The sequence below is a fragment of the Limulus polyphemus genome, unplaced genomic scaffold (assembly GCF_000517525.1).
Source record: "Limulus polyphemus unplaced genomic scaffold, Limulus_polyphemus-2.1.2 Scaffold1450, whole genome shotgun sequence".
In the NCBI taxonomy this organism is placed as follows: Eukaryota; Metazoa; Arthropoda; class Merostomata; order Xiphosura; family Limulidae; genus Limulus; species Limulus polyphemus.
In genome coordinates, this window is record NW_013667060.1 from 183,610 (window position 1) to 198,407 (window position 14,798).

General features: G+C 33.5%; 1 protein-coding gene across 2 annotated transcripts in view; it reads left to right on the top strand.

The window, feature by feature from the left end:
* The window catches only part of LOC106463633 (L-threonine ammonia-lyase-like), a 45,339-nt gene that overhangs the window by 3,696 nt on the left and 26,845 nt on the right, over window positions 1-14,798 (top strand). For both annotated transcript variants that reach the window (XM_022391179.1, XM_022391178.1), the window contains exons 2-4: window positions 7,121-7,357; window positions 10,315-10,385; window positions 10,883-10,928. In XM_022391179.1, coding sequence (XP_022246887.1) covers window positions 7,121-7,357; window positions 10,315-10,385; window positions 10,883-10,928 — 354 coding nt within the window. The remainder of the gene's footprint in view (window positions 1-7,120; window positions 7,358-10,314; window positions 10,386-10,882; window positions 10,929-14,798) is intronic.

The window sequence follows — 14,798 nt, forward strand, 5'->3', positions numbered from 1 at the left end:
TTTTATTTCTTATACTTCTAGCGTTACAACAGTAACAATTAACACTATCCTTATAACTACTTCTATACTCATTTCCTATGTTAAACTTTTCTCTGCCTCTTATTCTTTTTGCATTTAGTTTTTCCTGGCCCTCACCACTGCCTAGTCCTAGTTTAAAACTTCCATTACAGCTGAGTTAATAGCCTTAGCAAACAAGCCAGCCCTTATCTTATTTAAATGTAAACCATCCATTACAAAAAACCTCCCTTCTTCCACTGAACTGATCCCACAAGTCCAACAAGTCATCTGAAGCTAGATATGAAGAGCTATCTGTCATAGCCGCTCTATCTCTGGTGTAAGTCCACTTTTCAGCTATCCAGAGCGTCACAAAGTCCAAAACCGGCGAATAGAGAAAACCGAGATGTCATATTTTCGTTTATCATCTTTCTTGAACAGACCTAGCGCCTACCTTGTTCTAACAGTAACTATAAGAGGCGCGGATACACAATTATTTGAAGGAAGGGGTTCAGCCTGTAAAAGGGCACATATGTAAGAACAATAATATATTTGTGATTTAACAATCTGAAATGGGTGAAGACGTGTTTCAGAGAAAATTCGCTGGTTCGATCAATATTCAACATTGAAAATATAGGTTTTTATAATATGTTTGTTTTAAATTTCCACTTATTATCCTAGTAAATGCTTTAATTATTTTACGGTTATGCTTAGTGATTTTAGGTATAAGATGGTGATAAATCTTTGAAGTAACAAAATTCTTATGTATTATGTTCATCGTTATTTTGATATTTAACACTTGCAAATTACACCTACACAAACATTTTGCCAAAATAATCAGCATTTCCAAACGATGTCAATATACAAGTTCATATATGAACAAATTTAGGCTTAAAAAAGAACTACATACAAGAAACTATATAAAAACAAATAATTTCACAATTAATGCACAAAACTGTAAACTAAATGATTATTCAAAGTTAAACGAACAAGATAAAATAAATTCCATCACTCCTCAAATATATGAAAGTTCCATTCGTTTGTTAAATTAATAAGCAATGAATATTGAATTGTATTAATTGAGTGTTAGTAACAGTCCATCTGAAAAACACCTTAACTCTGAAGACTGTCACTGGCAATATAAATACAATGAGTTAATCAAATAACACATCCTTATCATATATACGTCTATTGTTTCTCTTAAAATATTATTTCACAACATCATCAATAATTATCTGAAGATCATGATGCATTAAACATAAATCAGCCAGTCGAGTTTCACTCATTTTACTCCTTAGGTATGTTTTGGTCGGAATTTTGGTCAGAATAAATATCTGAAGCAAAACGGTTCAACATAGACTTTGAAACAATAAAATGTTTTACAGCATTTTCTGTTAAATGAGAGGGTGGTATTAATACGAACAGCATCTTCAAACTCATTTTGTTTCAATATTTTTGGTAAAAATTATGTTAAAAACAAAGTATTTTACGTGTGTTTTATTAACTCTATGCATACAGGCTCAGTCATTTTTACCGACATTGCAACCACTACACACACAAAAAAAAAGAAATATATCTAAATTACCCCTTTTCATTTCTAGAACGGCTGCAGGTTATAACAGAAAACTGCAGTTATTTATAATAATGAGGCCTCAGAAATTTTTTATTCAATTTAGAATACGAAATACTTCCACACACATAAAATAAAATACGCTGAATCTTATATACTTTATCTAGTTTTATAACTAACATATAAATGGCTCTAAATTATTCCCATACCTGGTGAAGCACAGCCCCAATTGCGAGATTTGAAGAAAACGACGATCAAATGTCCAAATTATTATTCCACTGTCCCAGATATTTAGATCCTATATCTGTCAGTTTTATCTATCTATCTACTGGCAAGAATTTTGATTTGAAGTCTTCCGAGGAAAGGCTCGGAAGACAACCGGGAGTATTCGGAACTGCTGTTCCCCTTCGCCCCGCTCGACTTTTATTGGTAGGCATGACATTTGACTATTACTTTATTGCTGATATTTTCATAAAGCAAAAGCTTTATCTATGGCAAATTCTCGCTAGAAATTGATAGTTTAACTCGAGGATATATATATAATGTAATTGTAAAATCCCACGGAATGTTAAAATGCCTCAGGGGTAGCAGAAAATGTTGAAATAAATAGTTTGGACTGAAAATATACAGAAAATGAAGTTTAGCATTTATATATATACTTTTAAAAATACGAAATAGAAAGTGTTATGTTATTAAAATTTGATTAATGAATTATGTTTTAATGCCAACTTTATTGATATTCATTGATAATAAAGTAGTTTAATTCATTTTTAATGTAACTGTAAAAGATCGTGACATACGCACTTTGACCTATTAATAGCGAAAGAGTTAACATTATAAGTATAAGAACAAGTCACTTATTGCTAGCATGTTAGACCTGTCACTTTACACAGTAACATTTTGTGTACTAATGCATTACATACATGGATATGGCCTTGGAAAGGGGAAGATGCTGTACTCGTGCTCTGGGAAGAAAGGCACGACCCTGATATAGCAATAAACATAGTATTTTCCCGTAATATCATATCAACAAGCATAAAGGAAGGAGGAAGAGGTCGTAAACGTACTTGATTGTCCCCGATTCACGCAACAATAGGTACATACCAATAACGAATTCAAGCAAGATTGTAAAATTCGCAATGGACAAATTTTGGAGTAAAAATAAATAGATATTAGGTTAAATGGACAAACGAATTTTTTCCTGGACAGGCACTTTCAGAATAGACAGATTTGAGATTAATGGACAAAAGGGAAAAATCATGGACAGGCATTTTTTTTTTAAATACAGTTTTGAGGAATCTGTCCATTCAAATGGACAACTGACGACCTCGAGCCCGTTCACAAGTACATTCAACATTGTAAGAGTTTCCGGTTTCTTGCCAAGTTATAAATGGGGTCATACATGTGACAAACGGAATGATTTTCCTGGGAAATGGGGATCAATACCTCTATAGAGTCAATTTGACTCTACTTTAGGTGTGAAGTTTCCTCACAAGGCGAAAATAACACATTGAAATTTATATAACGAGTTGTTTTTAATAATGTTTATCTTTTCAGATTTTAGAAAATCCAAAAACTATGAAAAATATGTATCATATTGAGGGAACTTTGCATCGAAAAGGGCGGGGTTTGAACCCCCGGAACCCCAACCCTACTGTATAACTGTATCATAATTTGATAGAACAAAAACAGTCTTGACGACCTTTGACTATCTGTTTTAGTATTATTTTATGTAGTATTTATAAAGCTTTAGAATACACCAGAATACATAGTAACCCACGTACGCCATCTTATAAAAAGTAAACAAACTATAAGGAAAAAATTGTCGCTAGATAAAAAATAAAAGAAAGCTATGTAGGGCTAGCTACTGAATTTGAAACAAAGGAACCAAAAAGATAGAGATAGAACTGGACATATCACTTGATCAGCTTATGATCACATAGAAGATTATGCTGTCTCGACTTTACAGCAGCTCATATGGTACAGTGTTTGAACTATTAATTCCTTGAAACAACTGCGTAAAAAATATATTACAATTTATTTATTTGCATTAACACATGTGCTAGTAACACTCTTATGTTTTTGCATTATGCATATCTAAAATATCTCCAGTCTATGAGTTGTAGGGATCATTCACAGATTGAGAAATGTATCTCACTGTATTATAACCATGGTACAGCACACCTTCCTGCATTTGTAGCTAATTATACAAATAACACAAGCTACGTTTGTCTGTTAAATGGTAGATATGCAATTTAACTAATGTTTTGAGCGACAAATTGCATACCCGGCTCTGCATACTTGGTAAAAGACCGACAGATCCGGTGAAAATCTACAAGTAAAAGTGAACTCTCAGTTCATAATGGGCTTTCTTTTTCAAGCTCTTATAATGCTCTTTAAATATCTTACCTTAAATGTTTTGCGAGTTATTTTAAGGAGGCTGCACTCCTCCGTCTTTTTTTCTCTTAAAAACGCGGAAAATAGACATAAGTTGGCTAAAAAATGAGCAAAATCTCTCTTCGAGAGGATTTTCAGTAGCGTTCATTCTCTCTTCAATATTATAATATTATAAGAAAAAATTAATAAAATGAAATGATGAGTATACTAGAGAGTTATATAATACATGATGAACCAAGCCCTAAGTACCCCTCTCTTCTAAACGTCATAAATAAGAATCTTATAGGCCAAACAGTGCTAGGCTAACTGAATCATAGACACAAAACCCGGCATGGCCAGGTGGTTAGGGCGCTTAACTCGCAATCTGCGGGTCGCGGGTTCGAATCCATGTCACACCAAACATACTCGCCATTTCAACCGTTATAATATGACGATATAATATAACTTTTCATTGGTAAAAGAGTAGCCGAAGAGTTGGCAGTGGGTGGTGATGACTAACTGCCTTCTTACACTGCTAAATTAGGGACGGCTAGCGCAGATAGCTTTGCGCGAAATTCAAACCATAGACACAAACGTATCTCTGTTTTAAATAGTGCGTCACACATAAGTGAAGCTAGTAAAAATATACAAATTAATATTACCCCCATGAACTGGACATGGCACGAAAAAGGTATGTTAATTAAAACTGTAGACAATGGACAAAATATAATATAATGTGAATAATGCAACAACGTAACAAGGATTATTACCTATTATTTAGTAACAGCGCAAACAAAATAACAAGTCCTGAGAGGGAGAAAGAGACCTGACCCTCCCTGATCCAAAACATGGACCGAATCTTGATGAAGAAGAAGAAGAAAATATTCTACACATTGTAGCTAGATATTTTATTACTGTATATTTTGGTTATTATTGGACACAAGCCAAAATGCTGAAAATTTTATTTACAATCTTTGACTTGTAGAATTTTGTTGAGGTGTTGGTTGTGTTCAAACTCAACTATTTACAACAGGTACTGCAGTCACGATATAGGGTTATTCTATAAAATATTTCTATTTTTTCAATACATTGAAAATATTAATATGAATTTGATTTGTTTTTGGGCTGCTAAGGTAGCACGCCAAGTTTGGTATAGATCGGTCAACTCGTTTAGGAGGACATTCATCCACAGACAGACAGATAGTTTTCCTATATATTTCATAGTTACCGCACCGGTATTGGTTAATATGTATAGCGTATATGTGAAGAACGACTTTACCCCCAATTTTTATACTCAGATCTGCCTCACTTCGCTCGCCAGACGTGAATAAGTGGAAGAATGATAGAAATTGTTGCACAGAGTTAAATCTGAAGTCGAAGAAAAGAGACTGAACACAATGAACACAATATGAAAACATATACTTTCTTTGTATATTGAATCAGACACTCAGCTATATAGAGGGTTGAGTATGTTTTGTTAAAACGATTTTGAAACTACAAATCAGCAAGTCACATGACAGCCATAGTTGATGTAAGTCATGGTAGAACAGATTGTATCAAAACTGAATTTTGACATTATTCGGCAATTTGTAGGTAAAGTGATGCCAACAAAAATTGACCACTTTTGGAAATGGTACATAACAGCCCTTTCTGATTCATTATATTCATACACTAAGGCCATAAAGATGTTTCAGATTGGGGATATAAAATTTCAAAGATGTGTACATCCCTTATATTTAATAGCATTGTAAAGCAAAGGAATATGGTTCAATTTTGAGTACCAGACCCATCCACAAAGAGATCTGGAACAATTCATGTCTTGGCATGGTAAACAGAGCACAGAATTTTGTAATAGGTGAGATTCCACGAGCACAAAATTCAGTGGCAAAAGCCCTTCTCATCTAGCGGGCAACAGTATGCAAGATAACTAAAAAAAATCTCCATTTGGAAAAGTGACACATGTCACATATATAAAACTTGTTTCCATGAGATGCACATTCAATCATCACATGTCTCAAACAACTGGAGAATGAAATGGTTGTTCATGCTATTCCAAAGACTGTTAAAATGTGCACTTAGAAACTGTCATCCTTGTACACTACATGGCTTATAAAGCATGCGGGAATGGGTGGTGTGCTTTGTACATGACAGTCTTGTATTTATATTTTATTTTATTTGTCCTCGCCCTGTGGCACAGCGGCATGTCTGCGGACTTACAACGCTAGAAACCCTTGGTGGGTAGATCATAGATGGCCCACTGTGTTACTTTGTGTTTAAACTACAAAGAAACAAATTATTTTATTTACATGTTATAGGAGTTTAGACTGCCCAAAGTATAGGCTTTCCTCCCTACAGTCGTGGAGTCCCGTCGTAGCACTTTTCAGTGCACATTTCAAATTATCTGTAATATTATAAAATAATGCGAAGAGAAGGCAGTAAAAAATTCTTCATGTTTGTCGATATACAACTTGACAAAAAATCACAAAATGGGAATATTCAATAATCGCGATAGATTCTCGTTTGTTGTGAAAGTTTCCTGTCGTGCAGGATTAAAAGTTTTTTGTAACATGCTTTGTCAGGATTATAGTTCATCAATCGAATAGTTTCATTAATAGTAAGCATATTTTCTCATTTATTTGTTACACAATTTTTATTCTCATCCGAGTCCGAGTGAATGAAATTTAAGCCATGTTAGCATATCACTCCTTCTCTGGCAGAAGTTCTTATCAATTGACTAAATATTGATTTGTTTTGCTTTTAGAGTAGTTTTAGTCGTACCAATAAACGACTTCGATAAAGTATTTTTGCCATTTTTAGTAGGTGATACCAGAATAAATTCTTATTCATCAATCGAAAATAATATTTACTGGTTTTGAAGTGGGAAGATTGAATAATATGGTAGGCATCATTTGTGCAAGAACTTTAGAGAAACAATACTGTATATTGGCGATGATAATATTTATCTCATTGAGTTCTCTCTCGCAAGGTGTGCTTAGTAGGTTATATTACGTACTCAACGGGTGCATGGATAATTTTGGCAGGACAGTATATGTATATATATGTATATATATATCTGTGTGTATACACACGTACTTGTTCCCTCATTGTAAATAACGAAGAAAGATAGACAATGATATACATTTATGAAATACACGTTGTTGTTGTTTTGTTGTTTTTTAGGAATGCTCAGACAATAGCACAGCAGACTCCATGTGCACGCCAGCCTATGTTGAACTTGAAAGAGACAGTGAAAATGATTCTTCTACTCCACCTCCAAGTCCTTCGACAGAAACAGAACCTCAAGAACGTTTTTTTGATCCAGAATGTGATCCTTTAAAACCAGTAAAAGTTAAATTCAAAGACATCTGCTCAGCTGCATACATTATTAAAGGAGGAATTATAAAAACTCCCTGTATGGTATAATGCGTACTTATATTTTTATGTACTTTTGCTAGTAGTGTGTGTATATTTTTATCACATATTATATCCTGAAGACACTATACAAAGTAATTCTCATACAGTATTTAGTAGCATTATTAACACGATGTGTTGCTTATTGCTTACAATTTCCATTTTGTCCTGTTTATCTAACGATAATCCATATTAACTAGAAACCTCTTACAATGGTAGTAGTTTTTAATGCCCTCCCGGGCGTTTAGCGGTAAGTGTGAGGGCTTATGTCGAACAAGATCTGGTTTCGATACCCACGATGAACAGAGCATGGATAGCCCATTGTGTAGCTTTGTGCTCAACAACAAAGCAAATAAACAAGTCTTTCTAATGAAAATGTTTTTGTTTCCGGTTTAGTTTTTGAATGACCTCAAAATAAAGTATTGAAAAATATAACACCAATAGGATAAAATTTTATTTATTCGATTATCTTGTGCACAAACCATGATGACTAACAGCAAACTTCAGTATAAGCAAATTCAAGCGAGTTTCGATGTTAGAAAAAACAAAAACTGATAAATTGACCGCAAGCATTTTGTGTACGTAAATTATATATGCAAAATAATACAAATATTCAGTTAGTTTAGAAAAGGAAGCTTTATTAATTATTAGTATACAGAAAGCCATGATGACTAATGAAGCTATTATACGTAATACGATACATTATTCCTAGAAAAGTGTATCGCTGAAAATGTTCGGATGACGTCAGTCATATACGAAAAAGTGTGAGTTTTAGATCATTTTGTTGTGTCAAGATCACTGAATGATATACTATAAACCCTGAGAACATAATGTTTACATATATCTCTACAAAGAGTTTCTCGCGATCTACCATAATATTTTGTATAATGAATAGGCTTGTCCCTGGACAATCCCCCCTTGGCATGTGATTATAGGTGTTACAAGCTTTGACACTTTTATTGCAACTAATTTGAAGTTTAGCGAGTGCCTAGAATTTAGATTACAAAAAAGGTTTACATTACAGAAAATTTAACCATCATGGAAGGATTACATCACAGGACTTGCTGACGCCAAGATGTCCTATTCGGAAAGCAAGAAAGACACAAATGCTTTAGTATTTCCAGAAAATGGACATTTGTCGTGCTGAACAGCATTGGTAAAGCAAGGGAAGGCGTGGTTCTGGTAGGAACTATTGGACTACTCCACAAACAGCTACTAGTCAAACGCCATAGGTAGTAGAGAATAGTAAATAGCTTGTCAACAGAAGTAACTAAAGAATACAATTGGGGTGGCTATAGTAGAAACCTCCCTCAGACTGTAAACAAGATATAAAATTAACACTAGATCCTGGCTCAAATACTCTCCCTAAAGCACATAATTGACCGGTACATTAATTCTCAAAATTTGTATAAATAATAACTGGCATGTGAGAAATGAATGGAGACAATCTTATTGAAGTGAACATATATCTTTTAAAGTATCCACAAAACCCCAAACAATTTGTTATCGTTCTGCGGTGGTGAAACATTTCAAAATGGTACAGACCATCCCGAAAACGTTTTCCCAATGGGTTTATAGTGGTTGCACTACGATAACTTCTTGAGACCTTTTGAGCAAACGAAAGGTATAGAAGTCCATAAAAGATGTTTGCATCAACTACAGCTTAAATTTGCATTTTGAAGAAGAATGGCATGTTGACTTGTATGTGTGTCTGAGTGCTTTGTTGTGTATCTAATCCACAAAATGATTGTAGGTTTTGTGGCTTAGTGATGTCAGAACGTCAGCTTGGTAATGTACAGATTCCATCATAACGTTTTTCTCTAATCTCTGAATGTAACCTGATTTTAATGTGGACGTCCTCCTCCCTGTGTACTTTCATAGTCCATGATTCGTGTGCCTGTATTGCACAAAAGCCTTCTGCAATGAAAATTCCACTACACAACAGTAGTCTATAATCAGAGCCATCACATAGAACCCGATTGACAGTGGCAGTGGAAAGAGCTGTAAAGCCGAAGCGAATGAATTTGTATTGTTAGAATAAATAGTGAACACACTGTATATTTAACTAATGCTTTATATTTTTAATGTTACGTCTCTGGTCGTTAGTTAATTTTCCGTAAAAATTCTTTCCAAAGAAACTTTAGCGATACAAGTCCTTTCTTAAATAAAACTCGTTTATTCTTTCTGAATACAACTTTGCAATACACTTAATTTCCGCAGTCGTGTTATAACAAACGCTATAATTCACAACGAACGTCTCACGTGCTCGACTCAACAATGCGTCTCCCTCTGTCCGCAATTCAATTACACATTGTTGCCGTCAATTCTTGGCGGCTTATATATACAATACTATTGCATATCTAGTAGCCTCTCGAGACTTCAGAAAGGGACGTGAACGTTCTAGAAGCTCATGACGTGTTACCAGCGTCACGTGACTTCCGCTGTCGTAGCATTAACATAGACTTCCTCGTCCCATAGAAATACGATAATATACTATATTTCTGGGGAAGGTAAAAACTAAATAATTTACTATGTGTTTTATATTTTTATTAGAACAAAGCTGCCCAATGAGCTGTCTGCGCTGTATCCAGCATAAGGATCAAACACCGAATTCCAAGGTAGAAAGCTTCCAAACTTACCACTAAACTACTGGAAGGCAGTAATCATGAGAAAAAGTCAGCTTTTGCGAGTCAAAAAGAAATCTAAGGCTTGTAACAAAAATGAAACTTAAAGATTTACAACAAGTGCTTCATTTATATAGAACAATAGCAATTAATCATAGCAATCATCGAAATTTATGACGAATTATATAATCTTACCATGCATTAGACTTGATGATGATTACGTGTAAAAATATCTATAATGATAGGGATAACAAAAAAAACTTTATTTTGCTTTAGTAGCACAACAACAATATTGTTAATCTCCATTCTTTCTATGTCACCATACATGTTCTGAACCAGAAATCCAACATGTCCCCTACACTACAATGTAACCTGTACTTCAAGAAAGATTATCTACAATACACAGGAAGGTAAGGTGGTAACTTAAATGTAAGACAAATAATTATTTACTGTTCATCTAACGACGTAAAATATTATAGTAGCTAACTAACTAGATTAACCAACACATTGGAGCTTTAAAAACGAAGTGTTTATTTCTTAATAACTAAAATTATTTTAATACTAATTAAAATTGTTATAACACCAAACTCTTCAAACTATTCTAACGCTTAGCTTTTAATATTACTGTGTTTATTAGCATTAGAAAAGGTTTTTGGCAGTGTCATAGCAGAGAACAATAAATGTAAATACTTTCCGTATGACTGCTGCTACAACATTGACAGGAGTGCTAAAAATAAGGTTTTTATGTGAAACTACTATTGTTTTAATAATAATATGTATTCTTAAAATTTGGGTATTAAGTCACACCTATATAATTACCTAATAACAACAACCTCTGGGAGGATAAGTTTATTGTTCCCTTGTCGACTATAGTCAACGTTTTAATGGCTTTATAATTTGTTTACAGCTTTAAAGAAAGAGGTGCTCGATACATGTTGATGATGCTATCACAGGTAATTATACTTTTTTTATTTGCATGTTTTGTATTAATTGTTTCTTAGTTGCTTTTTCAAGTAAAAATAATGTATGTAAAAAATTTCCTGTGTATTCCTGCTCCATCCCTATATTCTGCATTATTGATGATTAAATTTCCCACTCTTCTTTTCACAAATCTGACTGCTCGGTGAGGCCGACTGCAACGGATAGAAACTAGAACTTTCTTTATCATTTGTGCAATTTATTACTCGAATTTTTACATTGTATTTACGATATAATTAACTAGAATAATATCTGATTTTTAAATAGGAATTTTGAGATCACAAAATAGTGTGCTGTTTCGTCTTTATTTTGAAATAATTAATCGTAGTAACTGTTATTTTAGCAACGGCTAAGACGATTCTAGATGGTATTCCTAGATTGGACTTTGTATTAAGGTCATAAAACATATTACTTGTTGCCTTGAACGAATTATTGGGGTTTCGCAGCCAGCAGAGATATGGAATTATCATAAACTCTCTGCTAAGATATTTTAAAACAGAAAGCATCTATTTCTTTAATGTATGAACTAACTCTTTACATGCCACTAGGAAATTAGATTAGAGGATTTATGCACCCGTAAGTGCCTTTACAAATTGACCACGAATGGGCGATGAATTGTGAAAGTTACACTAATAAAATTTGGAGCTAAGCTTTGTAGAAAACTGTTATTTTTCTGAAGTTTTACAAAAGTTTAGATTAACCACTATAGTTTCTAGAAAGTAGAATAGAGTATAATCAATACATTTATCTACAATAAGCAATAGGTTGATAAGAAGATCATTAAATGTTTTTCGTGGACACTAGCCACAAGAGTAGTTACACCGATTGAACGCATCGTATGTCACTAAAGGGCGACATGTGTGTCGACCTCAGGCAATGGGGAGGGGTAGAAATGATGACCTCATAGGTCTACGAAATTTCACCAGATGGCACATTGCTAGGAGCATGTTGCTAGGCTGCCATGAAAAGTGGAAATTCTCATGGACGTTGCTATGGCGACAAAGTGGTTCAGATGACGTGTTGGTATGATTAGTGCTCAGATACTTCAACATAACATTAACTTTACAGTAATAATCAAAGTCTCAGAATTAATAACTTAATCTAATTTACTATTACAGTATCACTTTATAAGTAACCATTAAATCTGTTATTTTATTCTTACCAACCTTATAGTTTTCTCTTATATATATTGTGTGCATTTTACAAAGGCAAACAGTGTGAGTAAGGACTGTGTTTGAATAGGTGGATAGTTCAATAGAATGATGAGATCATCGTACAGTGTCTCAAAATGGCACCAACATCTGTGTTTTATTAGTAAAACTATAATATTTTTATTGATTTTAGGCAGATACCATTACCAAGGTTCTGTAGGTGGACTGTGTTACTAAAGATAGTGTTTGTATAGGCAGATAATGTTACTAGGTGGACTGTGTTACTACATATAGCGTTTGAATAGGTAGATGGTCTTATTATGTGTATTGTGTGTATTTTAGTGTAACTAAGGACAGTGTTTATATAGTTATGTAGGAGTTTAACACATTTGCTGTTTTGCTTTTACAAGTAAAATCGTTATTTTAATGAGATAATTATTATAGCATTGTTACATATGTTAATTTTTATCACACATATTATCTATTGCTTGAATGAAACAAATATTATGCCAAATAATTTACCTTACATGCTTTTACAGTTATTCATCACTTTATGTATGCAATACTTCATTAATTCATTGGTTATTTAGTTTTTTGCTTCTATATTTAACTTGCATGACATACACTTTGCACTTTCTAATGTTTTATATGTAAAACACCTATTGCTAATTCATTTATATAATTAATATAAAACATATAATAGTCCTGAAAAGGATGTTTATTTAAATTTCATTTTTAAATTTATAGTTGATTTGTTCCACTAAAGTTTAAAGGATCTGTGTAAATGTTTAACCATTACTATTCTTACCTTTCTGTAGATATTTTAACAAATCTTTGTCCAAAGCTTCTTTCTTGCTTACTGAAACTTTATGCACATAGGGTCGATAAGTAATATTCTTACCATTTTTACTGTTATATGTTTCTCAATGAGAAACTGCTCGATCTGATATTGTCAGATTTTAAAAATAATATATATATATATTACAATATATACAAGTTCTTCTTTTTGCCAATTGTCGAAATAAATGGCTTTTACTTATATTTCTTAATAGTATAAATATATACTATGTCGTTGTTAGGCTTAGGATTCTTCTACAATAGGTGTCTGTGACTTGTTAGCGATAAATTCAATGATAAATAAACAGCACACATTTTACTTGTTTTCAAATAATATATAAATATTCCGAGCAAGTTAAATGTATTGTTACAACAGCGGAAGTCACGTGACGCTGCTGGCGTATTGGCGCTTGTGGCGTGCGCGAGGAGTTTCTCGAATGATCATGAATTTCCTAGTGAGTTCGAGACGCCCTCTTCTTTAGTATATAAGCCTGGCAGAGAAGCCAGCGATATATAGATAATTAAAGAAGCGAACAGTACTGACGGTAATATGAAATGTATGTCTGTACCCGTAGAGAGAAAAGTTATCGAGATTGTGAATCACTGTGATTTATAGCGTGTATTATAAAAGTAGTTAAGTTTAAAGTGACGAGAGACGTACTGATTGTGAAATTATTGTGTGCTAAAAGTTTGTATCGAGGAAGTATAAGAAGGGACTTGTATCGCTGAAGTTCTTCGGATAAAATTTCTAACGGGAAATTAACAAACAAGCAGTTACGCAACAGTATGTACAACAAATTTTTCACACTTTAGAGATTACAGGCATATCATAAACACTATTTATATATAGTTCTCTTCTTCTTGTCAAAAATCAACTTAGGCCTATTCAAGTACTTTGGAATTTCAGTTGACAAGTCGAACTATCTTCTCTACATTACTATCGTACTAGTATTCTGTGTGTGTGATTCACTTACAGTTGTGGCGCAAGTTACCGTAATTCGTTCGGTTTTTTTTCTTCTGAAGATCCTCTGTTCCTTTTGTCAAAGTGTACCCAGGTTGATTCAATTGCTTTAGAACCACGCTTTGACGGAATAAAATTATCCTTCTTATATAAACTTTTTTTATACTGCTAGTTTCACTCTAACATATTAAACGTTAGGCCTATCACATCTACGTTACTTCACTTCAAACTAACTATATTCCCTTTGCTTTTATCTGTCTAATACTGTCTGTCTGCTGCTTTCCGCTCGTCTCATGCTATTTATATCTTTATTACATAGTCCTCTGGCCACTTTCTATATTCTCGACACCAATTAGTTATTAACAAAACCTTCTACAGTCTTCTGTTTTTAACTCTTGTTATAAGAAAACTTAAAAGTAATAAAATATTCACTCACAAATATAAATTAATCACTAATATTTAATCCAAACAGTATCATGACAGTCATTAGCACATATACAAGTGGCGTGTACTCTTTCAACATATTGATGACACATCCTAGCTGTTGGAAAGTCGAGAAACCATTGACCCTTGTGTTCACCTAAGGCTAAATCAAGTAATACTGTTACGTCTCCGTTTGTTAATTAACTTTCCGTAACTTCGTTCCGACGAAACTTTAGCGACACAAGTCCTTACTTAATAAAACTGGTTTATTCTTTCCGAATACAACTTTACATACACTTATTTTCAACAGTCGCTCTATAACAAACGCTATATCAAAGAACGTCAACAATACTTCTGACTGCAGTTCAATTACTCACTATCTACGCACACATTACTCCCCGTCACGTTGTCACCCTCTTATATATATACCAGCTACCCTATCTAGTAAATGCTAGGGCATTCATGAAGGAACA